This window comes from Aythya ferina (assembly GCF_964211825.1).
Source record: "Aythya ferina genome assembly, chromosome: 18".
NCBI lineage: Eukaryota > Metazoa > Chordata > Aves > Anseriformes > Anatidae > Aythya > Aythya ferina.
Window position 1 is genome coordinate 3,810,599 of NC_140317.1, and position 24,438 is coordinate 3,835,036.

Below are 24,438 nucleotides of genomic sequence, written 5' to 3' on the forward strand. Positions count from 1 at the left end.
CCTGAATTCCCCGGCAGCACGTTTCTCTTCCACGCTTCCCAGCGTGGCTCAGTTTGGCATCTTCATTACTTTCTGCGTGCTAATGGAGAGGCAGAGGTGGGCCACCAGCTGAAACATCTCCAGAGCATCGTGTTTTGCCTGGGGAGAGCTAAGCCAGAAACTCATCTTGAGCACCAGTTCCTCAGGAACCTACCGGGGTGGGAACTGTTTTATTCTTGGAGGTTTTTTTTCTTGCAGTAGCCTTTCTGCAGAGAGATGAAGCTCATCTATGAGACAGCACTTAGCATTTACAAAGCTGTTTGTTCTGACTCTGCAAAACTATCCATAAACGTGGAATGGGCAGATTACCTCCACTGCTTCTCTCTGAGCTCTGTTATGCTTCTGTCAAAGCTCACCAAACTGTATTTTTAATATCCCCAGGCTCCCATATTTTCTCGGCGTGCTGGTATTTGGATGTGTTCTCATTCATATTCATTCTTCCACCTGCAAGAACCATGGCAGAGCTGCCCTGTCTCTGAATCATTTCCTGAGTCAAGCAGGACAGGTGGCAGTAGCAGTCTGCAAGGGCTGCTCATCTCGGAGGAAAAGACAACATCTCCTTACAGCTAGAGCAGGGGGCTGCAGGGGATGTGACTGGTCAGTGGTGATGAGATGCATCACAATTTTTGCTTTGTGTCCCCCTTTTTTTTCCACCCACAGTCTCATTTTCATCCTTCAGCTCAAAGGATGCTCAGGGCTCCAGGGGAGGGCAGATGAGACGAGCGGTGTCCTCTGAGCCTTGCTGGCTGCAGAGCTTCTCCGCGGTGCGTGGGCTTGGAGCGGGTCTAACACCTTGTAAATCAGGGCAGGCAAAGCCCTCGATTGCTTTTTAGGGACTGTACAAAACGTGGATCAAAACAAAGCTTTTGTGGAACCTCCTAGCAGTCCGTAGCAGCCTTGCTTTGTGGCCCTGGCTGCTGGTGGCTGCGGTGCCTGAAGGGCTCATCCCTGCGGTGTGGTGCTCGCCCGCTCCCTTCTGTGCGTACAGAGCAGGCTGAGGCTCTTTGATGACCCCGTGTCTGACTTCGCAGGGGTTCTTGCTGGCAAAGCAGCTGCTGGACAGTTGATGTGGCACCTGCAGGTGCCACGAAATATTGTGGTGTGAGTCCTTCAGCCCGCTGTGCGGGTAGAGGAGGATGGGAGCGGGAGCTTTGTGTGCCCGCAGGGTCCTGCGCTGCCTCTTGCTGCCTGTCAGTCACAGCCTGCCAGCTTCTTTTCATCCTGATTTATCATCCGGCATAACTAGGTTTCAGAGTTTCATTTTGGGCTTGCCTCCTCCCAGGGACAGGCAGATAAATCTAGCATGCAAATGCTTTAACTCTCTGGTTCCAGGAGCGAGGCGAGAGGCTCACCTGCTGCAGGCAGCGAGAAAACAGCCCCCAGGGCAGGGCTGCTGCCAGCACGGGGCTGGAATCGGACCGGGGACCCATCCAGTCCTCCCTGCACCATCTTTCTGAAGGGCAGTGCATCTGCAGAGCAGCAGTGGGCAGGGGGAGCACAGCTTGCCTCGCTGGAAACAGCACTGGCTGGGATCTCAGTGTTGGCTTATCGCTCCTCAGAACTTTAATTTCTGATGGGTTTCATCTCTGGAAGAAGTCTGTAAGGAAATAAAACCAAAGTGTATAGGAGTTCTAGCTTCTGGAGGGATAGGTTTCGGCTCATCATTTGGGGAATCCACTCGGAACCCCGTCTGTCAGTGCTTCATACCAAAACCATGCCGGGGCAGAGGGGAGCTCTGAGAGGAGCCTCCCAGGTGGGGAGAGGGAGGTGTCAGTGTGCATCCAGAGCTGCCCAGCCCGCTTTGCCTTCTTCTCAGGGCACCTTCCCTTCCTCGGAGCCTGTGCCATGTCTCTTAGGGCTGCCTTGCTCTGGCTGGTGCGCCTGGCACGAGTCTCCTCTGGTGAGGGCGATGGGGAGCAGGGGAAGACACCAGCACTGCCTGTGCCCACGGTGTGCCTCTCGCTGCCTTGAGTGAAGGTGAGGGGAATTGCAGGCACCCCGAGCAGTGAACTGCTGCTCTCTGCAGCCCTCTGTGCCTGCTGCTGGGGATGGAAATGGTGCTCAGCGCTCCTGGGCTGGGCTGGCTCTCCTGGAGCTGTGAAGGAATGGGTGGGCTGTCATCCCCCAGCCCTGGGTTTGTGGAGAGGCTTGTCCTGCTGCTGGGAAACATCTGGAAGTGAGAGGTTTCCTTGGGCAGTAAGAGACGAAATGGGGTGGTTGGTAAGTGCTTAGCACGGGGCTGCTGTGGGAAGGTGGAGGGGAACTGCTGAGAGAGGAGCCAGCGAGGGGTGGGGGTGCTCAGGGGGGTGAGGGGAGGTGATGCTGGGTTGTGGTGAACCCGGCCTCGCAGGGGATGGAGGCAGCGAGCACCGACAGGTCTGCGACTCACTTCTAGCCCCGTTCCTGGCGAGTTTTCCTGCCTCAGCTGCCCGCAGCAGGCAGGCTGCTCCTGGGCACGGAGCGCGTGTCCTTGTCACCCTGCGCTGGGTACCGCTGGCCTGCCTCCTATGGCCACACAGCTGCCTGCTGCTCCGTTTAATTCCTCTGTTTTTATTTATGATGTTGAAAGCCATGCATAATACCGGTGTCAGCGGTTTGTTATTTCTCTCATTACCTGATAATTCATGGCCGGGCTCTGAGGCCTTACCCCAGCGCAGCAGACGGCTCTGCGCGAGCCACCCTGGCCCATCCAGCGCCAGCGTCGGGCTGTAAATCTGGCTGCTTGCTGCCCTGCCAGGCGGCTTGCTCCCCTGCTCCTTTTTAACTCCAGCCCCAGATCATCCTTCCCAGGTGGATGTGATTTCTCCGATGCCAGAATTGGCTTTCTGCGGGTTTTATGTGCCATGCTAGGGATAATGGTCCAGCGATAACTGCTGCTGGCTGGCGTTCCCAGCAGCAGAGTAAATCAGGGTATCGGCCCAACCACCTCCACTCGTTGTGCCCCTGGCACGGAGCTTTTTGTGATAAGCTCTGCGAAACGCTGTTAGGCTCTTCCCTGACACGAGTGAAGGGTAGACGAGCAGACTTCGTGCCGAGAAGCGATGAATTTTAATAGCAGCTTTTCGGTGCTGTTTTAGTCCCTTCCAGACTGGCTGTGCCACCCTGGGATTAGCTGCAGCCAGCCTGTTCCTCCTGCCTGGGCGATGGCTGGCTAGCTCTGGCGCTGTCGTGCCTGACAGATCGCAGGGACGGGACAGCTCTGCATGGCTGCTGCTCCCCTGCACCTGCCTGCGCTCGTGGGTGAGGGCTTGGAAGCGTTGGTCTGGTTGTAAGCGTGTAGAAATATTGCTGGGCTCGGCTCTGCAGCCAGGCTTAGCCTTCTGTTCCTTTAGAGGTCAAAGCTCAGACATCTCAGGCACTTTTAAATGGGGATATTTAGCCAAGGTGCAGAGCAAAGCACGCTTGGGGTCGTGGAGGAAGAGGGCAGTGGTCCCGGCAATGTTCGTGTTACACACCTGAGGGACCCCGAGCAATTATTTGCTGCTGGGGGGGAAATGTGAGTCCCGGAGGAGGGAGACGGGAGGGAGATGCCTGCCAAAAGGCCCTGAGCCTGTTCCCTGATGTGCTGACAGTTCCTGTGCTCTTTGCCTTTGTTATCCCCCGTTCCCCAGACACAAGGAGCAGGGCGAGAGCCGGGGCCAAGGCCAAGGTGCTGCCGGGAGGAGGGCTGGGGGCAGCACGGGGCCGGGCTTGACCCCAAACCTTCTCTGTCTCTCCAGCCTTCATCCTCATGATCATTCTGGCCCTCATCCGCATCAGCCGAGGCCAGGCTGAAGGCCACCCCTCCATGGCCCAGCTGTCGGGCGTCCGCAACCTCTTCGGGGTGTGCGTTTACTCCTTCATGTGCCAGCACTCGCTGCCCTCCCTCGTCACGCCCATCTCCAAGAAGAGGCACGTCAACAAGCTGGTGCTGCTGGACTACGTCCTGATCCTGGCTTTCTACAGCCTCCTGTCCTTCACCGCCATTTACTGCTTCCGCAACGACACCCTGATGGACATGTACACCCTCAACTTCACCAACTGCGACATCGTCGGCGTCGCCTTCATCCGCTACTTCCTGGGCCTCTTCCCCGTCTTCACCATCAGCACCAACTTCCCCATCATCGCCGTCACCCTGCGCAACAACTGGAAGACCCTTTTCCACCGGGAAGGGGGCACCTACCCCTGGGTGGTGGACAGGATCGTCTTCCCGGCCATCACGCTCGTCCCCCCGGTGCTGGTGGCTTTCTGCACCCACGACCTGGAGTCCCTGGTGGGGATCACGGGTGCCTACGCCGGGAACGGGATCCAGTACCTCATCCCCGCCTGCCTCGCCTACTGCAGCCGCAAGGACACGCAGCTGGTCTTCGGCAGCGGGACGGTGAACAAGCACCTCTCCCCGTTCCGCCACACCTTCTGGATAGTCTTCGTGCTCATCTGGGGCTTCTCCTGCTTTGTCTTTGTGACTGCCAACATCGTGCTGAGCGAGGCCAAGCTCTGACGGGGGTCGGCGCTCTCCCTCTCGGCTTCCAGAGACCGCGACCCCGCTGGGACTGGAGGGGAAGAGGTGGCGTGGAGGGAAACTTTTCCTCCAGGCTGTCGGCGTGGCGGTGCGGGTCCCGCCTGGACACGGCCTTTTCCTCCCCCCGTGTGGGTGGAGAGGGCTCAGCCTCGTCCCCCTGGTTCTCAGCCCATCGCCGCCTTCGGCTCCATTTGAGCATCGCCGGGGGCGCTCCCCTGGTGCTGCGGGTTTCGGCACGGGGGGAGAGGCAGCCGGGGCTGCTCGCTGCAGCCATCAGCTCAGAACCAGCGGGAGGGTGGGGGAGAGGAGTCCCCAAAACCCGGGGAGCTGAGGGGAGGGGAAGGAAATCAGGGTGGGCACAGCCCTAGCTCGAAGCGAAGGACCCTGTGCTCTGTTACACTTTCTTTTTCCGGAGGCATTAACCTGGTTGTGCTCCGGGGAAGGAACACCACGAGTTGCCCAGGATCTGGGATCTCTCAGAGCTGGATTTCTCCAGGCTGGGAGTTTACTCTCACACTTCTCACCCTGCTCTTTACTGTGGCAGCTTCGCGGCCTTGCTGCCCGCTGACTTCAGCTGGCAAAACCTTTTCCCGTTTCATACCAGGCTGGTGCAAGAGGCCAGACCCCGACGGCAGTGGTCAGGGTTTGTGCGGGCTGGGAAGGTGCTAATTACCCCGTGCTGCCAGGCGTTACCTGCGAGAGCTCTGGCTGTGCACACGGCTGCATTCCCAGCCTCCTGTGCTGGGTAATTAGCCCTGAAACGAGGTGGGTGTTAACTCAAGGGAGCAGGCAGGTGCCAGCAGGGGAAGGCAGTGCCGTGGCTCAGCTCTGCCTCCTCCCTGCGGGAGCTGAGCTCCCAGGCCTTACAGGGGAGGGCAAATGAACTGGTCCTAAATCGGTCCCAAATCCCATCTCTCTTCTGCACAGGGTTGGGGTGGGTTTTGGCTGGTCCTGCTCGGCTTAGCTGGGTTTGCTGAGCCCCCAGGTGCCTCTGTGTGTGTGTTGGGCTGCCCCTTTCCTTAGCCAGGCAGTGCTGGAGGTGATCAGTGCAGCTTTCCAGGCACTTCTGAGGCTTCTGTCGGTCACTGCAGCACCACGCGGCCACAGCCAGCACCGCTTCGGGGTGGGAGGCTCTCAGGCAAAGATCCGAGGGGTTTTTGTAACAAAAGGAAGAACTTAAAGTTTTCACCTGGAATATTTTAAATCCTTTTTTTCTCCTCTGCCCTTCTTAAAGCAGGTTCAAAGCCAGGTGCATGTCCCTTACATCCTCTCCTCCTGCCCTCTGCACTTGCTGCAGCATTGAGTGTCACCGCTAGCTAGGAGCAAGCTTTGAACTGCAGCTCTTTTTAATCAAGCTCCGTTTTCAAGTAGGACTTTCTCCTTTCCATATGACCTGAAGTGCTCCTCCCGGGGGACTATGCAAGTACCTGGAGCTGTACAAAAACACTCGATGGTTTTTTACAGCAGAGCCCTCCGCCTCTCGAGCCCCAGCGCTGCGCCTGTGTCCTTGCCAAGCTGCTTGGAGAGGATGCAGGGGGCCTGCTTCTCTGCTCCAGCTCCATCCAAAACAGCCCTTGGCAGCCCTTGCTGGCAAATTTAAACATCCCCAGGTGCTGCGGGGAGGCTGATGGGGCATCCTCGCTGCCAGATGAACGCGTGGCTCCACGACACGTAGCTTCACAGGTGGCTGCTGCCTCGGCTGGGGTGTTTGGAGAGCAAAACCAGGGGGCAGCTGGGCTGGGGGCACCCTGCGGGGCGTGGGGCAGGCGTCTGCCACTGCCCCCTTCCCCTGCTCGCTCCCCTGCTCTTGCAGAGCCTCGGCTGCTGGATCTGAGCCCATCACAGGCACCCCGATGGCTGGGGCACGCTGAGCTGAGCCCCCCGCTCCTCCTGGTGCAGCTGCAGTGGGTGCAGCCAGCGGGAGGGATGTGATGCCAAGGAGACCGGGTGTGGGTTGATGCAGGGGGCCGAGGCTTTTCCTATCCCCCCTCAGCCTCCTGTCCTTTCATTCAGCTCAGCCCCAGCCCTCTGAGTGCCGGTTTGAGGTCCTTGCTGCCCCATTTCAGTGCCAGCCAGAGCAGGGGCGCATCCCTCACTGCTGTTACTGCGCCTCCACTCATCCTCCTGTCCCTGCTCAGGGCTGCCCGCAGCCTCCCCTTCCCTCCTGCCCCTTTTTCCAGCAGCCTCCACGTGCAGGGGCTGGGCTGAGACCTCCCGGCCCTACACACCCTCTCCTAGCCTCCTCCCAGGAGCTGGTCATCCCATCTCATGGTCTCACGTGCCCAGACGTGCCTTCTCTGCCCTGGCCTAGGTGACCAGCTCTGCTCTGCCGTGGCACCTTGCCTGGAGAGCTCTGAGGCGCACGAGAGGTTCCTGGATCCGTAACCCAGAATATTCCCAGATGCCTGCAGCCCTCACGCAGCAGCAAACCCCATCTGTCCGAGGAATTGGGGTGATGAAGGGAGAGAAACTCAATTTTTCACCCCAAATGTGACAGCAATGCCTTAAAAACGACGGGGGGGAAGCGGGCAGGGGGCAGCTCAGCAGAGGAGGGGCTGGGGGCCGGGCGCGAGCTCCCTCCTCTCACCGAGCAGCAGCAAACCTGGTTTGATTTGCCTGTTCCTGACACCACCGATTCATTCTCGCAGGTTCTCATGCCGTGTTCGTCCCGACTGTAATCGGTTTTCAGAAAAAAAAAGGGATTAAACCCAATAAAACGCACACACTACACCCGGCTCTGCCTCGCCTCTTTCCTTCCCCTCCTCGCCGGGCAGCGGCTCCCGGGGGGGCTCCTGTGACGGATGGGGCCACGAGCCAAGGAGAAATGGCAAGCGGAGAGGCTAATGGAGACCTCACCTCTGCTTCCCCATTAGCCTCCCGCCGCTCGGGCCGGTGGCTGCAAACTCAATTAAAACATCTGCACTTTCCCCTTCTCAATTACATCTCCGTACACTTAAAACCAAACAAATTGAATCGCTCGGCTGCCTCAGGCGGCGAAGGCAGTTTCTGCCAACAAATTTATTATCGCCATAAAGCGCGGCTTGATTTATGTTAAAATATTAAAACGCAGCTTTATGATGGAAATAAACGCTTTCTGCCGTGCTTCTCTCCGAGGACCTCACAAGCAGCGGAGGATTTTGGGGCTCGGGCTGTAAATCTGGAGCCAAAGTGGCGGCGGGGATGGAGTCGGGCTTTTGTGGCACTTCAGGGAGCGACGGCCACGGACGGGGAAATAAAAACCTGGAGGCTGAGAAGGGGCTGGGGCAGGGCTTCGACCTCACCGAGGCGCAGCACCTCGCCTCGGGGTGGCTGTGGTGGCTGCACCGTCCCCGTGTGGGACCGACACCTTCCCGGCCCCTTCTCCTTTTCTGGCTGCAGATTCCCGATTTTAGGGAAAACCATTCCTAATGGAATAGCTGGGGGTGGGCGCCTTGGGGCAGCTCCCGTGGACGCGGTGATGCCGGGGCTGGCAGAGGCAGGGGCTGAGCAGGGTGGGTGCCGGGGGGCGCGGTGCCAGCAGCGCCGCCGGCAGCGGTTTCCTCGCCCAGGGCGCACACGGACGGCAGCCCAGGGCAGCGCGGGTGCCAGAGGCGGCCAAATTAAAAAGTGATTGATTAGCCCATCTCGCCGGGAAGAAATAGCACGGCTCGGAGGCTGCTAAGCATTAAATACCCAACTTCTGCTTTGGACAGCCCGGAGCCGCCGCCGACCAACCTTGGGGCTGCTCCTCTCCCATCAGCACCCCGAATTACCCCCAGAAAAGCAGCTCTTCCCATCCCAATTAGCATCTAAATTAGATATGCAAATACCTCCACCATGGGGGGGGGGGGACCTGGGTGCTGGGGGCACATGGGGGAGCCCCTGGCCCTGGCTGCCCGACCCCGGGTCCAGCCGTGAGCCCTGTGGGCACCCACCCCCGGGCCACCTCCCCTGGCAGCACCCCGGGGTGCCCCATCCCTCGCTGCCCTCCGCCTCCCGCAGCAAAGCCCTTCAATAAAACATGAGGCGAATCCATTTGGCTTCTGCTGAGTCACCGGGGATATAACTAATTAATATAAAATGTGGGTTGAGGATTTTTTTTTCCAGCCCCTTTTCCGCTCTGTTTTTTTCCTACAGCCCCCAAACCCTGCTCAGGCTCAGCCTCGGACCCCGCTCAGCCCAGCTGAAGTTGCCATGCTCTGTGCTGGATTTTTGGGCCAGAAAGCCACAATTTGGGGGAAAACTCCCCAGGGCACTTGGAGCCGGGTGGGGAGCAGCCTGGCTGGAGCTGCCCCATGCAAAGTGGTGCCGTGGGCAGGGGTGGCACGGGAAGGCTCCCCCCCCCAGCTTCATTCATTTATCACCTTTAGTTTTCCATCGCCACCTTCCTCCCTCCCCAAGCAGCCTTCGGAGGGGCTGCCAAAGCAATTAAGAGACAATTGCAGTGACAAATAAGTAACGGGAATTAAAGAGTCAGCGCCGGCGCGCGATGGCAGCCAGACTGCGGGGTGGGGGGGAGGTGGGACACTGCCTGGGTTTCGCCCCAGCCAGATGGACGGATGGATGGACGGACAGATGGACGGACAGGCAGGCCTTGCCAATGCTTCTGTCCCCAGGCAAGGAGCGTTCAGGCCTCTCCTGACCTCTGTGGGGCTTGGCAGCCACCCCTTTGGTGCCCTTGCCCAGCAGCCACCCGACCGGCTGCAAGGGAAGGAGGAGCGAGCCTGGGGGGACCCAGGGGTGGTGGCCCTGTGGGACACCTTGAACCCGCTGTGCTGGTAATGAGGGCTGAAACCAGCAGGTTGGAAACGGAATTAAGGACATTTCCCCCAGATCTTGCTCTGTGGGTGCTCTCCCAGCCTGCGCCCGGGGGCAGTGGTGCCAGCCAGGCACGGGGACACGAGCGGGGCTGGGGCTCAGGACCTCGAGCATTGCTGTGGCTGGGGGGACAAAGCCAAGGGGCTCACGGCCAGCGATGGAAGAAGGGTCCCCAGCCGGTTTAAAATGTCTCTTTAATGACCTAGACGTGGAGCTTTGAGTCCCTTGGATGAGCCAAAACATGACGGAAACGCGGCAGCGATGAGTTCGGCGTCCCCGGCCAGCCCTGCCTGCGGGGCCAACCCAGTGCGGCCCTGAGGAGGCTCCCCCAGCCCCCAGAGGGCACGGACCCGGCTTGGAGCATCCCGCTGCCAGCAGTGGAGGACCCTGGGGTGCTCGAGCACATCCCCGGGAGGAGCACCGTGCCGCAGCCCAGCCAGGAGCCACCGGCTCACCCACGGGGAAGCCGAGCAAGGGGCACTTTGCTTTCCTCCCCGTGGAGAGGAGGGGAGCAAGCACAGCCCCCGCGTCCCCCCTCACACCTCCGACTCCAGGCTGGAGACCCGCCGCCAGGACCCGCCGGCGCAGGGGCTCGTCACCCCGCGAGCCGCCAGCCTCTCCGGCCCCACCGCCCGCAGAAAGCCCGGCTCCCCGCGCCTCCCCCAGCCTCTGCAGGCTCCGTCCCAGCGCCCCGAGCCCCGGCCGCCCCCCAGCACCCCAAGGTGCTCGCGGGGTGGCGGGGACCCACGGGAGAGGTGCCCTAAATAGAGGGGCAGGTGAGCGCACGAGTCCACGTAGGCGTAGGGCGCGCACGCGGTGCCGCGGGGCTTTTGCCGGCACGCTTCCCGGTACGACGGCAGCCGTGCCACGGGAGAGCTCAGCGCCCGGCCTGGCCCCACCAGCCGCCCGGCGGCCTCGGGGCAGTGGGGGCCGCAGCTGTGGGCGGCCTCGGCTTCGGGGAAGAGGTCGGGGATGTCGGTGCGGGCGGCGGGTTGGTGGGTGCCGCAGCATCGCGGCGCCGTGGCTCGGTGCTTCTCGCCCCGCTCCCAGGACGCCCTGGCCGCGCTCGCCCGGTGGCTCGGATGCTCCCGCTCCGCTCTGCAAGTCCTGGCGGCTTTCGGGAAGGAGCTGCGGGCACAGGCGGGGGGCAGGGAAGGGTTTCCCACCTCCCTCCTCGTCTCCAAGGTGGGGAGCAGCCGGGGCACTGTCCCCGAGCCCTGGTGTCCCCCATCCACGTAGAGCAGGGGGGTGTTGGGCAGCCGGTCCCCCGGCTTGTGCTCCCTGTAGATGTCCGGCAGTGGGAGCTCCCTGGGCGGTGTCGGGGTGCCGATGGGGGCACCGATGTGGTTCCCCATCACCGTGTGCTCCCCAAAATCCTCCTCCGGCGCCGTCTTCGCCAGGAGATGAGGCAAGCTGCCCACCACGCAGCCCCGGGGGGCTTTGTCCCCGGCACAGCCCCCCCGAAACTTCAGGGGGTGAAGGACACGGGGGACACGCTCGCTCGCTGCCCTCCGCTTCTCCTCCCCGGGCAGCCGCGAGTCCACGGGGATGGGCAGGGGGAGCCCCGGGGGGGCCCCCTTGGCAGCGTGGGCTCTGCCCAGCCTCTCGGCGGGGGCTGGGCCGGAGGAGAGGCCCCGGTGGGTGCCGGTGCTGTTCTGCACCACGAGCTGGGGTGTCCTGAGCGAGAAGGTGGTCTGGAGGTGCTCGCTGCGGCTGCTCCAGTCCTCGATGGTGCGCGTGGCGTGCTCCAGCGAGCCGCCCACGCTGGCCGTCGACACCATGTCCTTGGCGGCCTGCAGCATCTTCAGCACGTTGGCTTGGGCCGAGCTCGCCGTCACGTCGGGCGTGGGCGCCCGCCCGGGGCTGGGCAGGGTCTGCACCCCGCTGAAGCAGCTGTAAATGCCCTGCGGGGAGAGCAGCGACCGCGCACCGTCAGCCATGCACCCTCCAAGCCATGCAAACATCCCCAGCACGAGAAGTCGTTTGGGTGGGATGGGAAGAGCCAGGAGCTGGCCTGAGATGGGTCGATTGGGTGAAGACAAAGCCAAGATCTCCATGTGAGCCCCCTGCCCCACCTTGGGGTGGCTCCTGTCCCCCACCGCTCACCCAGCACCACCCCAGGCACCGAAAAGCCAGCAGAGACCAAAGCCCCGATGCAATGTCCCCTCCCTGGTATCCCCTCCCTGGTGTCCCCTCCCCAACATCCCCTCCCCAACGTCCCCTCCCCGCCATCCCCAGCACCACCGGGGCAGGGGGCACGCACCCTGCTGATGGCCAGGAGGAAGTCGAGCTTGTGGGATTTGGGGACGTTGTGCCGCAGCTTCCAGTAGACGAGGTGCTCCCAGGCGAAGACCAGCAGGCTGAGCCCCATGGCCACCAGCAGCATGTAGAAGACCCCGGCCATGTTGTCGATGTCCAGCTTGCTGCTCATCACCTCGTTCTTCTCGTTCTGGCAGATCCCCGACAGCCACACCGTCTCCAGCTTCTGGGTCTCCCCTAAGGCCGGGCAGAGCCACAGGGGGGTGAAAACCCACCGCGGGTACCCAGCACAGCCCCCGGAGGATAAAATCCCCCCAAACCCACTGGAGATGCTCTCAGCTCAGCCCTCAGCCTGAGCATCCCCTGAATCCTCCAGGATTTCTGCCATCTCATTTGTCCCTTGTGCCATCTGTGCCCTGTCCCCTCCCCACATCCCAGCCCCTCCAATTTTGCATATGGCCATTTGGGATTTTCCAGCCTGCGAGAAGACCCCCGAGGGGATAACCCCCACCCGCCCAACTGCAGAACCACAGCCTGGTTTAAAGCCACCTCGAAGGTGCAACCCGCCTCCCCCCAGCCCCTTGGGACCACCCTCCAATGACCCACAGAGCACGGGACCCCCGAGAAGCTGCCCCGGGCACCCCACCATCTCCCAGGAACTGCAGCAGGGCCAGGTCGATGGCCCGCTTCCAGCGCGAGTCCTTCTGCAGGGCGATGCCGTAGCCGGTGGTGGCGAACACCTTCCCCGAGCCGATGGTCACCAGCTTGCAGCCCTCGTCCTTGCCCGCCATGTAGTTGAGCACGGCCGCGTCGTAGATGAAGGCGTCCAGCTTCCTGCCCGCCGCCGGGAGGGATGGGTGAGGGGGGGTCTCGTATTGGGGGTGCAGACCCCTTTTTGGGGAGCTGCGCCTCTTTCGGGTGGCTGTGACCCAGCGGGAGTAGATGGGGCACTTTTTGGGGGGGTCTTAAGCCCAGCTTGGGGAGCCAAAAACCCATCTGGGGGTGAGGAGCCCAATCTGGGGTGGACACTTCCTATTTGGGGGGGGCTGTAGGAAGCTCTATGCCCTCTGCATGGGGTTGTACACTTTTTTTGGGGGGTATATCCCATTTGGGCAAGCTTTATGGAGCCAAACCCCATCTTGGAGAGCTCCCTTGGAGGGGCCGACCCCATTTCAGAAGCCGTGCCCCCCCCGGGAGGATCGCCCCGTGCCGCGGGGAGCCATACGGAGCTGTGCTTCACCCGGGGGACCCCCACCCCAGCCCGGGGGGGGCCATACCCCATCTTGAGGCTGGTGAGGGCGTCCTCCACGGAGCGCTGGTTGTACTTCACCATGTGGGTGTGCATGTCGGGGTAGTTGCTGCGGATGTTCCTCTCCGTGCTGCCATTGGGGACGGTGCCGAAGCGGAAGGGGGGGTACTGCTCCTGCGGCTTCTGGAACTGCAGCATGGAGCCCAGCAGCTCCGTCACACGGGGACCGTGTCCCCCTAATCCCCCCCAGGTCCCCCCGTGTCCCCACCACGTCCCCAAAGCCACCCACCCCTCCTCCCACCCACGCACAACCAGGCTGGCGCAACGATGCGCTCCCACCTCCCCGGGGGAAGGTGTCCCCACCCAGATAACCTTAATTTTTTGGGGAGGACCCGGGGGGAGAAGCGTGCACCCCCACCTTCCTGTCGCTCAGCCCCGACACGGTGTCGATGTACTGCTCCTGGATCATGAAGGCGGCCAGGTTGGCCGTGTAGCTGGCGAGGAAGATGACGGCGAAGAAGGCCCAGACCAGCACCATGATCTTGCTGGTGGTGCCCTTGGGGTTCTCGATGGGCACCGAGTTGTTGAAGACCAGGGCCCACAGCAGCCACACCGACTTGCCGATGGTGAAGGAGGGACCGCCCGGCCCTGGCAGGGATGGGGGATGGAGGGGACAGGCGTCAGCACGGCCGGGGACGCGTCCCCCCCACCCCACGGCCGCCTCCCCCCCTCTCACTTTTGCCGCTGGTGAGGTTCTGGTTGTAGCCGACGGGGCTGAAGTACTCAAACACGAAGACGGTGACGGCCACCACGGTGAGGCACATCACGAACATCATCACCCACACGGCCGGGCTGTAGGGCTCTGCAAAGGGCAGCGGGGTCCCTATCGGTCCCGGGACGTGGCCCCATATCCCCGTAGGGACACCCTGGAGCCCTCCCCAAAAGCCTGGGCTCGATCTCCCGAATATCACCGAGCAGATCCTCGGTGAGCCAAGGGGGACGTGCTGGAATACCATCGGCAGGGGGATGCTCGTGGGATGCTGCTCACCTCTGGGGCCATCCGTGGGGGTTTTCCATGGGATCAGAGGTTACCTACCCCCTGCACTGCCCCCAGGCTCGACAGGGGATGTGGGGGGCGTGTGCTCAGGGCCACCCCTGTCCTCCGCCGTGTTCCCAGCAGGAGCCCGGCCCTGCTCCGGCCAGGCTGGGCTCTTGTCTCTGTGCCCCCACGGAAAGCCTCAAGGACCCCCCTGGGTTTCCAGCCTGAATTTCGTGGTGACCTTGGCCGCTGTCCTCTCCTCCCTAGGCTGCAGTTCTGCTCGTTTAAAACTCACGGGAAATTTTAGCCCCAGTGGCTGGGATTTCCCAGTTTAGGTTGGCTCTGGCAAGGGCAGCAGGGGGCTCGGGTCCCCAAGCAGGGCTCTGCCAGCGAACCCCCGGCTCCTCTGACCCCAAACCTTCATCCTGTCTCTGCCGTGTGAATAACTACGAGGAAAACCCACTCCCTGCCCCCATCTCCATACTAACGGGATTACTTGGGCAAGAGGAGGAGAAAGCCCCGACGCCAGCACCGCAACCTTCCCCTGTGGCTCGCAAACAGGATTTTTTTTTGCCGAAATGATTAAAACTCAGCAACATTTCCCACCCGCCCCTGCAGGAGGACTGGGGTCAGCCCGCCTGCGCTCACCGAGGAAGGCGGAGGGCGAGACGGTGCCGTTGCTCCTGGCCACCATCACGCTGATGCCGGTCTCCACGAAGGGCACGGAGAAGTCGACGATCTCGGAGCGCTCCTCGTTGATGGTGAGGGAGCCGATGGCCATGTCGGCACGCCGGTAATACACCTGGGGAGGGCAGGGAGAGCTCAGGGCAGGAGGAGGAGGAGGAGGAGGAGGAGGAGGAGGAGGAGGAGGAGATGCCCCGCACCCCCCTACCTCCCCGATCATGCCGTTCCACACCCCGCGGACGATCTTGCCGTGCTTGCCGTTGGTCACCAGGTAGAGGTCGTAGGAGAACTTCACCGCCTTGGCCAGCTTCTTCAGGATGTCGATGCAGAAGCCCTTGCAGCACAGCTTGGTGTAGGGGTCCGCCAGGCCATCGCCGCTGAAAGTGCAGTGCGAAAATGTGGGTCCAGGTCCCCACGGGGGTGCAGAGACCTGAGCTGTCCCCGGGACATCCTCTGGGGCCTCGCAGGCACCGCGGGGCTGGGGAGCTCGGCTCGCTGCAGGGAGTGCGGGGGACAGCACGGGAGGGGAAGGGGAAGAGGAAATGGGAAGGGAAAGGGGAAAAGGGGAAAAGAAGAAAGGGGAAAAGGGGAAGGGGGAATAAGAGGAAAGGGGAATAAGGGGAAAGCAGCAAAAGGGGGAAAAGATGAAAGGAGAAAAAAGTGGAAAGGGAAAAGAAGAATTGGGAAGAGAAAGAAAGGGGAGAGAAGAAAGAGAAAAGGGATAAAGGGGAAAGGGAATAGGAAAGGGGGAATGGGGAAGGGAGAAAGGAGAAGAAGGGAGAGGGGAAGGAGGAAAAGGGAAAGGGAAACAGGGAAACAGGGAAAGGGAAACAGGGAAGAGGAGGAGCAGGAGTAAGCGGGGAAGGGGAAGGAGAAGGAGGAGAAGGAGAAGGAGAAGGAGAAGGAGAAGGAGAAGGAGAAGGAGAAGGAGAAGGAGAAGGAGAAGGAGAAGGAGAAGGAGAAGGAGAAGGAGAAGGAGAAGGAGAAGGAGAAGGAGAAGGAGAAGGAGAAGGAGAAGGAGAAGGAGAAGGAGAAGGAGAAGGAGAAGGAGAAGGAGAAGGAGAAGGAGAAGGAGAAGGAGAAGAAGGAGGAGACACTGATGGTCTCCCCCAGCCCCCAGTGGGTAAGCACGGAGCCTTTCCCAGCACCAGGCAGGCAGCGGGGCCCCCTCCTGCCCTGCCTCCAGCCCTGTCCCAGCTGAAGCCAGCACCTTCCCAGCCCCTGCCCGTGTCCCGGGGGGTGGCGGGGACGGGGCCAGCAGCCCCGCTCACCTGGCGGAGGCGTTGGTCTGCTTGCGGCAGGGCACGGTGTTGCGCACGCAGACGCCGGTGCTGGGGTCGGTGTTCTCCACGATGACGAAGGGCCGCTCCTCCAGCGTGGCCACCGTCAGGTGCCGGTTGTCCACCACGGGCTGCAGGAAGGCGCCGTAGCGGGGCCACACTGGGTACTTCATGTGGATGATGCCGTGCTCCCATTTCCCCACCTGCCCCGGACGAGAGGACATCACCACCAGAGGGGTTACGGGGGGGTCCCCGTGCCCTTGGGGCTCGTCCCCCACCCCAGAGCATCGTTAAGTTCAGGCTCAGCCACGGTGAGCCCGAGCCCAGCTCCCCCCTGCTCCGGTTCTTTACACCGGTGTCCACAGGCTGAGGGTTTTTTTTCTTGGGGTTACATCAGCACCAGAGCGCAAAAGTGGCCAAATTTCACCCAAAACTGTTTTAAACTGGAAAATAAAACACCTGTAGAAAGTTTGTTTTGGGTCTAAGCATTTGCACGGCAGAGGCACCGGGCATGGCAGAGCACCGAGGGACCTCAGCGCGGTGGGGGCCAGTGGGCTGGGAAGTGCCGGGCACCTCGGGGTGCACAATGCTGCACGGGGAGGCTCATGGGGGGGAGAAAATGCATCTGCAGGGGGAAAATACTGCAGGGACAAAGCCAGGGGCATGCGCCGGGGCTGGGGGATCTGCAGGGCCCCCATTTGGCAGGGACAACACCAAAAGAGCCCTGGTGTCAGCCGTGGGACTTGCGTGGTTCAACACGGTGTGTGTTTTGGGGGGGTCCCGGCCTGTGCCCGGCCCCCGGGCTCCTACCATCTCCCAGAGCCGGTGCTGGTTGAGCGAGATGACCACCATGGTGGGCCGCACCAGGTAGCCGCCCTCGTTGAAGGAGAAGTCGCGGTGCTCCCACGTCACGTTGAGGAGGTGCCTGGTGGGGACACGGCGCACGGTGAGCCCGAGCCCCGCAGCCCGCACGGCCCCGGCTCCCCCTGCCTCCAGCCGGGGTCCTGGATCCCAAAAACACCAGGAGGAGATGTGGGGCTGGGAGAGGAGCCACGCTTTAGCCTCTGAGCAGTGGGGGGGACCGGGACAGCCCTGCCTGCGAGGAGGCGATGAGGACGGACCGCTGCGGGGTGAGGAGGGGCAGAAGCACGGCTGCTGACACTGCAGCCCCCAAAGGAGCCCTCAAAGAGCTTTAAGCCCCTCCTGGCCCCCTGCCCCGTGGGCTTCTGAAGCTGCACAGGAGAAGCCAAGAGCTGCTCCAAGACGCAGGAGAAGACACCAAGCCGAGAGGCACCACCACCACCACCCCGCTGCCCGCCAGCTCCATCACCCTCCCTTCCCCTTCCCCTCCCCTCCTCCATCTCCCCACACCCCCCCCACCACGCCGAGCCCCCCGGGCCTCACCGGTAGAAGCTGCTGTTGGCCACGGTGCCGGCGGGCGCCCGGCAATCCCTCCCCACGTCCGGGAGGAAGCCGTGGGCTCGGAAGAAGCCGGCCGCCCCCATGGCGATGATGGCCACCCCGTCCCGCACCTTCTGCCGCAGGCTGAGCTTCCAGCTCTCCGTCACCACGCTGATGAGGCCGACGGGGAAGGAGGCGGGCGGCAGCTCCATGTTGCCCACCGTCAGGCTGGGCACGATCCAGACGTAGCCCGGCCCCACGAGGCCGGCCTGCTCGGCCATGGAGAAGAGGAACTCGGCCTCGTCCCGCGAGCAGTAGGCGATGAGCACCTGGGCGTCCAGCTGCCGCAGGAGCCGCTGCGTCCTGGAGCCGCTGCGCTCCTGGCTCATCTCGAAGGTGAGCACCTCCTGCAGCTCCCAGCCGAAGTAGCTGGCGTCCGTGAAGGCGCGGATGACGTCCAGGAAGATGTTGTAGCCCGGGTAGAGGCTGGTGATGACGGCGAAGGAGCCCCAGTCGTATTCCTCCAGCACCTTGAAGATCACCTGGATCTGCTGCTCGATGGAGACGCCCAGCTGCAGGAAGGCCGAGCCGGGCTCCTGCGGGACAAGGAGGGGGCAGGGAGTGCTTGGCATCACGGCGCCCTTGTGAACCCCCGTGGAGAGCTGGAGGAGCTATGGGGCAGTGGGTCCGTGGGGTGGGGACACCCAAAATGGGACCAGTTCATCCCCACAGGATCTGCCGAGCCGTGACCACCACCCCACTGCTCAGGGCCAAGTCTTCCCAGGTTGTTGCCCAAAACCCATCCAGGGGTGTCCAGCAGAGGCCGGGCACTTCCCGCATCGTGCCGGGGAGCAGCTCCCGCCCTGCTACCTGCAGTCACCTCCCATCGCCCGCCCCACCTCCGCGGCCATCTGGTCTCTCATTAGCAAATCTTAATTGAGTTGATTCTGTCTTAAATGATGCAGCGAATGGCATTTGCAGAAGGTCGCGAGCAGGCAGCAGCGTTTCGCCACGCAGACCGCCTCCACCTCCAGATTTTTTTTTCCTTTGAAGCCACAGATGTGCCCAGAGGGGGCTGGGGAGTGGGGGCATCACCCCTTAAACCCCCTCAAGGATAGCTGCAGGACACCAGCCTACAGCAACAGGGTGGATCCAGACAAGGCCGCCTCACACACCGCCACCTACCCGGGGAGCCTGGTGCAGGCAGAGGTGCAGAGGGGACACCCAGGGGGTTTAGACCCCAGAGCACAAAAACAACCCCTAAACAGCTTGGGGGGGTGGCCAGATGTTTGCCCCTGCCCTGAAGAGCACAGCTTCTGATGCCATCAGGTGGAACCAGCACCAGGACCCCCCCCCAGGTGCCGGGTACAGGACAAGCACCCAGGGAGGGGATGAGAGGGGGATGAGCCAAATCCTGCCTGGAAAGCCAGGGAGTCACCCCCCGGGGAACAACCCCAGTGAAAGCCTCACCTTCGGGGTGAGGACCACCGCAGACCCCCCGCTGATGCTGATGACGGGGACCTGGGTCTGGGAGGAGACGAAGTCAAGGATCTGCGCCACCGCCTCCGTGCCGACGTTGTCCTCGAAGACAATGCCGTGGATCTTGTGGCTGGCCAGGATGCTGCAGATGTGGGTGAGGAGGCTGCTGGGGTTGGTGTCGTTGACGATGACGGTGATGGGGTGGATCTCCAGGGGCATGTCCAGGAAGCTCTGGGGGCTCAGGCGGGAGCGGATGTGCAGCGGGTAGGACGTGCCCCCGAACACCACGGCCACGTTGACCACCGGCTCCTCGGGGCCGGGCAGCAGGACGTCGCTGAAGGCGGCCGAGCAGCCCAGCACCAGCGACAGTAGCAGAGCGGGTGCCGGCGCTCTGCCCATGTCCACCGCCGCGTCCCTGCAGGGATGGACACAGCCCCTCGCATCCAGCCCTCCGCCAGGACCCCCGCTCGCCCAGACCCCCCCTCTGTGTGCCACCCCAGGGCGGGTGACCCCCATAAACGAGGGGACCCTCATCCTTCAGAGGCTGGATGCGGTGCAGGGGTGAGCACAGGGCTGCACCCCCCAGCTCAGCCCCTTTGGGGGTGCTGGTGCCCAGTGCCACATCCCCACAAATCCTTCCCATCTGGTCCCTGCTTCCCACCCCCTAACATCCCCACCCCACCACCTCTGTCCCCTTCCAGCCCCACTGCCCTCCTTCCCCTGCAGGCTACCACTGTCAGGGTGCTTTTTCTTGCCCCCTTGGCAAGAGGTGGCAGGAGCTAGAGGTGGCAGGAGGAGCTGGATGCTCCTTCATGCCTCCCTCCACAGCTGACAGGCACCTGAAATATTAAAGGGCTGAAAGCTGGCGTCCCCCTCCGCACCCTCCTCTGCAGCGCAGAGCAGCTCCCCGGCCAGCCAAAGGGGCTCGAGGTGCAGCAGGGCTGGGGACGGGCAGAGAGAGCCCCTTGGCTCCTGCCCCAAGCCCCCACCAGCTCCGTGCTGCTGCCGGGGAGGCTGCCTGCCTGCCTGGTGCCTGCAGGCACCAAATTCCCCCATCAGCGCCTCCTCTGCCAGCTTCGGCCGTGCTGGCACCCAGGGTGAGCACGCAGGGTGAGAGCAGCGCTTATAGAGGGGAGAAAAAAAAAAAAATCACCTTTAGCTGCCCGCCAGCAATGCAATAAGTGATTTTTGGCTCTCCAGGGCTGGTAGTGACCCCTTCCCACCAGCCACAGCTGCTTCACTGGGGCAGGAGCCCCCCTGCACCACGCGTGCCCTGCAGGTGCCCTTCTCTCCCCCTGGCCCCGGGGCTGTGCGAGGTGGCCGAGCAGCCAGGGGAGCTGGGAGCCACCCGAAAGGTGCCCTTGTGGGAGGATTCAGCCACACAGAGCCCTGCCTCGGGGCTCTGCAGCGCCTGCCACCCCAGCGCATCCAACACGCCAGCCTGTGCCAGGGGGTGACGTCCCCCCGGGGATGTGCACGGCGCTGCTCCCCTGTGCCGGAGCTCACCCTACAATTAAAAGCTGCAGGGAACGCCGACTCCCCTCCATCCCCAAGCCCTGTTGCCCCAGGGCCACCACCGGCCACGGTGGTGCTGGCCATGGCCCGGTGTCACTGCGTGCAGCGAGGTGCCAGCTGCCAGCTGGCGCTCGGAATCGTCACTGGCAATTAAAAGCCAGTGCTGCTTAACGAGCCCTCGGCAAAGCCCGAGGTTGGGGCTGGATTCGGGGTGCGGGCTGCCCTGGGGACCCCTCCGCGCCGTGCCGATGCTCAGCCCCTCAGCACACAACTCCCTCGTTGCCAAAAACACCGCCGGCATTTGGGACAGAAAACCCACAAAACGACCCCAAGGAGTGCGCCCTGATGCCAGGACCCGGCTTCGCAGCGTGGGCATCAGCTTGGGGGCAGGGGCACGGCCACCCCCGGCACCCCACCCCACGGCACCCAGGGGTGCTCCCTGCCCTCCCAGCCCTCCTCCCGCCGCCCCGCACCGCGGCAGCCACGACGCCAAGGCGATGGCCACGGCCCCTTGGCCGGGCAGGGCGGCTGGTGACTCATGTTGGCACCGTCCCACGCTACGGCACGGCCGGGCTGGCCCGCGCCGCCCGCTCCTCGCCGCCATTCCCGGGTATTTTTAGTCCCGAGATAAATAATTCATCGGGAATCCGGCACCGGCTACCCGAGCGGGGAGGAAGGGGAGCAGCACGCCACCCAAAACAAACAGAGCCGCCCTCCCAGAGGCTTTGCCCGGCTGATTCTTCCTCAAGGACGTTTAAATATACCCCGGGCCCTCGCAGTGGCTGATCAGGCTCCTTCCTCCAGCCCTGGCGCTTCTCCCATCCCCGGCCAGCACGGGATGGCCGGGTTGCAAATCCTCCTCCTCTTCCTCACACCTGGGCTCGGGGGGACTCCTCCGGCACCGGTTTATCCGCACACAGGCTCCAAAAAAACCCTCCTGCAAAGCCAGGTGCTGCCTGCGAAGGAACTGCTCCCAGCCAGGCTCCGAATGGGGATGGATTTGGGGAAAATGGACCAAAAGCGAGCCCCTGGCCCTCGCTCCCAGAGCACGGTGATGACTGCAGGGACAGGAGGTGGGCACGGGCACAGAACCGTGTTGAGCCGCCACTCAGATCACCGGGGAAATAAATCCCCATCCTCGCCAGGGAGCCAGCGTGGAGGGGCTGGGGCTGCGGGGCTGGGGTCGGAGCAGCAGCGGGGTGCAGCATCGAGCCCGCTGTGGCTTCAGAGGAGGCTGGCGGGGGCTCGAGGCCGGCCGAGCCCCTCGGGCAGCTGGTGGGGCTCGGGTCGGGGCCAGCCCCGCTCCAAAATGTCTGGGTTTGGGCTGCGAAGCGCAGGGAGGAGCTGGGGAGCAGCCAGCGCGGTGCCCCACAGCTTCTTCTTCTTCTGGGGGGGGTGGGAAAATGGGATTTGGGGGGAGAAGGAGAACACAGGAAGGCTGCTGGAGGCAGAGGAGGAGGAGGATGACTTGGCACGTCCTGCTTGGTGCCCCAGGACACTTGCTGAACCCCGCTGGCTCCTCTGGTCACCGTGCAGCTGGGGCACAGCAATGCCACCTCCCTGCAGCCTCCCCGGGGATGACAGGACACCAAGGGGGCCGCTCCGTGGCTTTTTGGTGCTTTTGGGGTGTTTCTGGCAGCTTTCCTCTGCGCAGCTTCACCCGAGAAGCCAAGCGCTCGCAGAAACCTGCTCCAGGCACTGCTCCAGCCCTCACCTTCCTCCACCTCCCGAAATGTTATTTTAATGCAACAGGGAAAGTTTGCTCCTGGTTTTAAAGCTCCTTCCCCCATCCCTCCCTCCCCTGCTCCGAGCCCCAGCGCAGCCAGGGCAGAGCTCCTGCAGATATTTTGACCTCAGGGAGGGGAGAAATAAAACCCCGAAACGCAAAGCACCTCCTGAGGAAGAGAAACCTTATCCCAAAAATAAAGCCTCTGAGCCTGAAAACCACGGGGAAGGGACAGCGCGGGCAGGGGAGGGGATGGAAAGGACAGAAGGAAGCGGACCCTGGAGGGGATGGATGCTTGGGGCACTGCTGGGGGTGGGAACCGGGCTTGGTGCTGCCCAGGGACCTCAACGGAGCCCCCCAAAAGAGGAAAAGCAGCAAAACCTCCCCAAAACCTCCCCAAAACCTCCCCAAAACCAACTCTTGGCTGGAGACCTGGGGATTGTTGGGGGGGGGAGAAGCGGCGGCAGCCAGCGGCGAGCGCCGTCTCCTTTCAACCTTCATCCTCCAGCACCCAGCATCACCTTCCTCCTCATCACCTTCCTCCTCATCACCTTCCTCCTCATCACCTTCCTCCTCCTCCTCCTCACCGGGCACCAGTTGCGGGCAGGGTCCCGGCAGACCCCGCACCCGCACGCACCCAAACGCAGCTTAGGAAAGGTCGAAGCTGGATTAACCCAAAATAAACCCCCAGCGTCCTCCTCCCGCTGCGTTACGCAAGGTGCCGGGGGGACGGGGCTGGGGGCACCAAGGGGGGGCCCCTTATTTATTTTTTTTTTGGGTGGGGGGCTCCCTCCCACCCTCCCACCCTCCTTAAAAACAACCCAAGCTTAATTTTCATCTTCACCCCAGGACGTGGGGATGCTGGAGCAGAGGGAACGGGTTGGGAAACAACCCAAGCAGCCCCCCCCCCCCGAATAAAATCCCACCCGACTCCCCCCCAAAAGTTCCTCCCGGTGGCAGCGGAGCCCGTCGGGGGGCTCGGCCGCCCCCAACCCGCCCGGTACTTACGGGACCAGCGCTGCTCCGGCTGCCTACATGCCCCGCACCTCCGGGGGGGGCTGCACGTCCCGGGGCCGGGGCACGGCTCCCAGGGCCCCCCCCCCGGCACGGGGCAGCCCCCGGGGGCAGGAGCGGTCCCCGGTGCGCCCGGCCCGGCTGCGGGATGCGCGGGGGAAGGGGAAGGGGAAGGGATGGGGTGGGATGTAGGGTGGGGAGCCGGGGGGCCGGGGGGTCGGGGGGGGGGGGTCCAGCGGCCGCCCGTCGGTCCCGGACTCGTCCTTGGAAGAGGAGGAGGAGGAGGAGGAGGAGGAAGCTCTGCAGCTGCGGCAGGGATGGGAGCGGAGGAAGGAGGGAGCGGGAGAGGGGTGGGTGCGCACGGGAGGGGGGGCCCGAGCTCGCCCGATGCCAGCAGGTGTTTTTTGGGGTTTTTTTGGGGGATGGGGAGGACAGAGGGGACGGGCTCCCCCCCCCCTCCCCTCGGCTTCATGCCGGCCGCCCCCCCGTAGCCATGCCCCGGGACGGGCCGGGGGGAGCCGGCGGTGCTGGGGGCCGGAGGCTGGGATGCGGGCACGGCCGGGGCCGGGGGGGGGCGGAGGAGGAGGAGGAGGAGGAGGAGGAAGAGGAGGAGGAGGCTTGGCAGAAGGACGAGACAGATGTCCTCCGGGCTCCTGCCCTCCTGCTGCCACCTCGGGGCCGCCCGCAGCCCCCTCCCCGCTTTGCGCCTTTGCAGCCGGCGGTGGTCCCAGGCTTGGGGTGCGCAGGGGGCAAAGCCCCCCCCGGCTCCCCCCCCCCCCCCCCCGACATCCCCAGGAGGGAAAAACAACACCAGCAACACCACGAACCGGCACAGCCCATGCAGAGCCCCCCGTCCCGTGTCCCCCCCATGTCCCCAGCCGGGCATTGCCCCCCTGCAGCCCACCCCCAGGGGCACCCGGTGGGTACGCAGGGCTTGGGGCTGCACTCGGCTCCCGTTCCCCCCCCCCTCCACCAGTACCTCCCAGCCCCTTTGCTGATTTAACTGGTGGGGACTGGTCGGCCACCCCCAACCCCCGGTGCCCCCCAGAGGGGCACAGAGCAGCCCCGGGGCCCCCATCGGTGGCAGGGGGGGCGCAGAGAGCAAAGCCCCCGCAGGCAGCGGCAGCCTCCAGCTGTCAGCAGGAGCAGCATTAAGGCGGCGGCTGATCCCTGGCACTGCCTGAGAGCAAACCAGGCCCGGGGGGGGAAAGGGGGGGCTCCAGGGAGGGAAAGGGGATGTGGGCAGGGGCCCCGGTGGCATCCTGTTGCCCCCAGGCTGGGCGCTGCTGCCTCACGGCCCCAAAACCAGGCTGAGCTCTGCAGGGGTGCTGGTGGTGAGACCGCAGCTCCCCGTGGGGCTGGAGCCAAGTTCGGGCTCTGCCAGCAGGGCAGCTGCTCCAAACCCTCAGCGTGCCCCAGCTTGGAGCCACCAAAACACCACAAATTGTCCCCAAA

General features: G+C 63.3%; 2 protein-coding genes across 6 annotated transcripts in view; one reads left to right on the top strand and one right to left on the bottom strand.

Annotated features, from left to right (window-relative positions):
* TMEM104 (transmembrane protein 104) overlaps window positions 1–7,270 on the top strand; it is a 42,060-nt gene extending 34,790 nt beyond the window's left edge. For all 5 annotated transcript variants that reach the window (XM_084492221.1, XM_084492220.1, XM_084492222.1 and 2 more), the window contains one exon: window positions 3,759–7,270. In XM_084492221.1, coding sequence (XP_084348347.1) covers window positions 3,759–4,519 — 761 coding nt within the window. In that variant the 3' untranslated portion in view covers window positions 4,520–7,270. The remainder of the gene's footprint in view (window positions 1–3,758) is intronic.
* A 2,250-nt stretch (window positions 7,271–9,520) lies between these two features.
* Window positions 9,521–19,171, bottom strand: GRIN2C (glutamate ionotropic receptor NMDA type subunit 2C; the record flags this gene model as incomplete). The annotated part of the gene is given in 13 exon segments (XM_084492623.1): window positions 9,521–11,241; window positions 11,601–11,833; window positions 12,243–12,430; window positions 12,874–13,034; window positions 13,264–13,493; window positions 13,582–13,707; window positions 14,533–14,686; window positions 14,777–14,945; window positions 15,840–16,051; window positions 16,659–16,773; window positions 17,253–17,845; window positions 18,720–19,147; window positions 19,150–19,171. Coding segments are annotated over 13 exon segments (3,999 nt in total). The 3' UTR covers window positions 9,521–9,873.
* Between the last annotated feature and the right edge of the window lie 5,267 nt (window positions 19,172–24,438).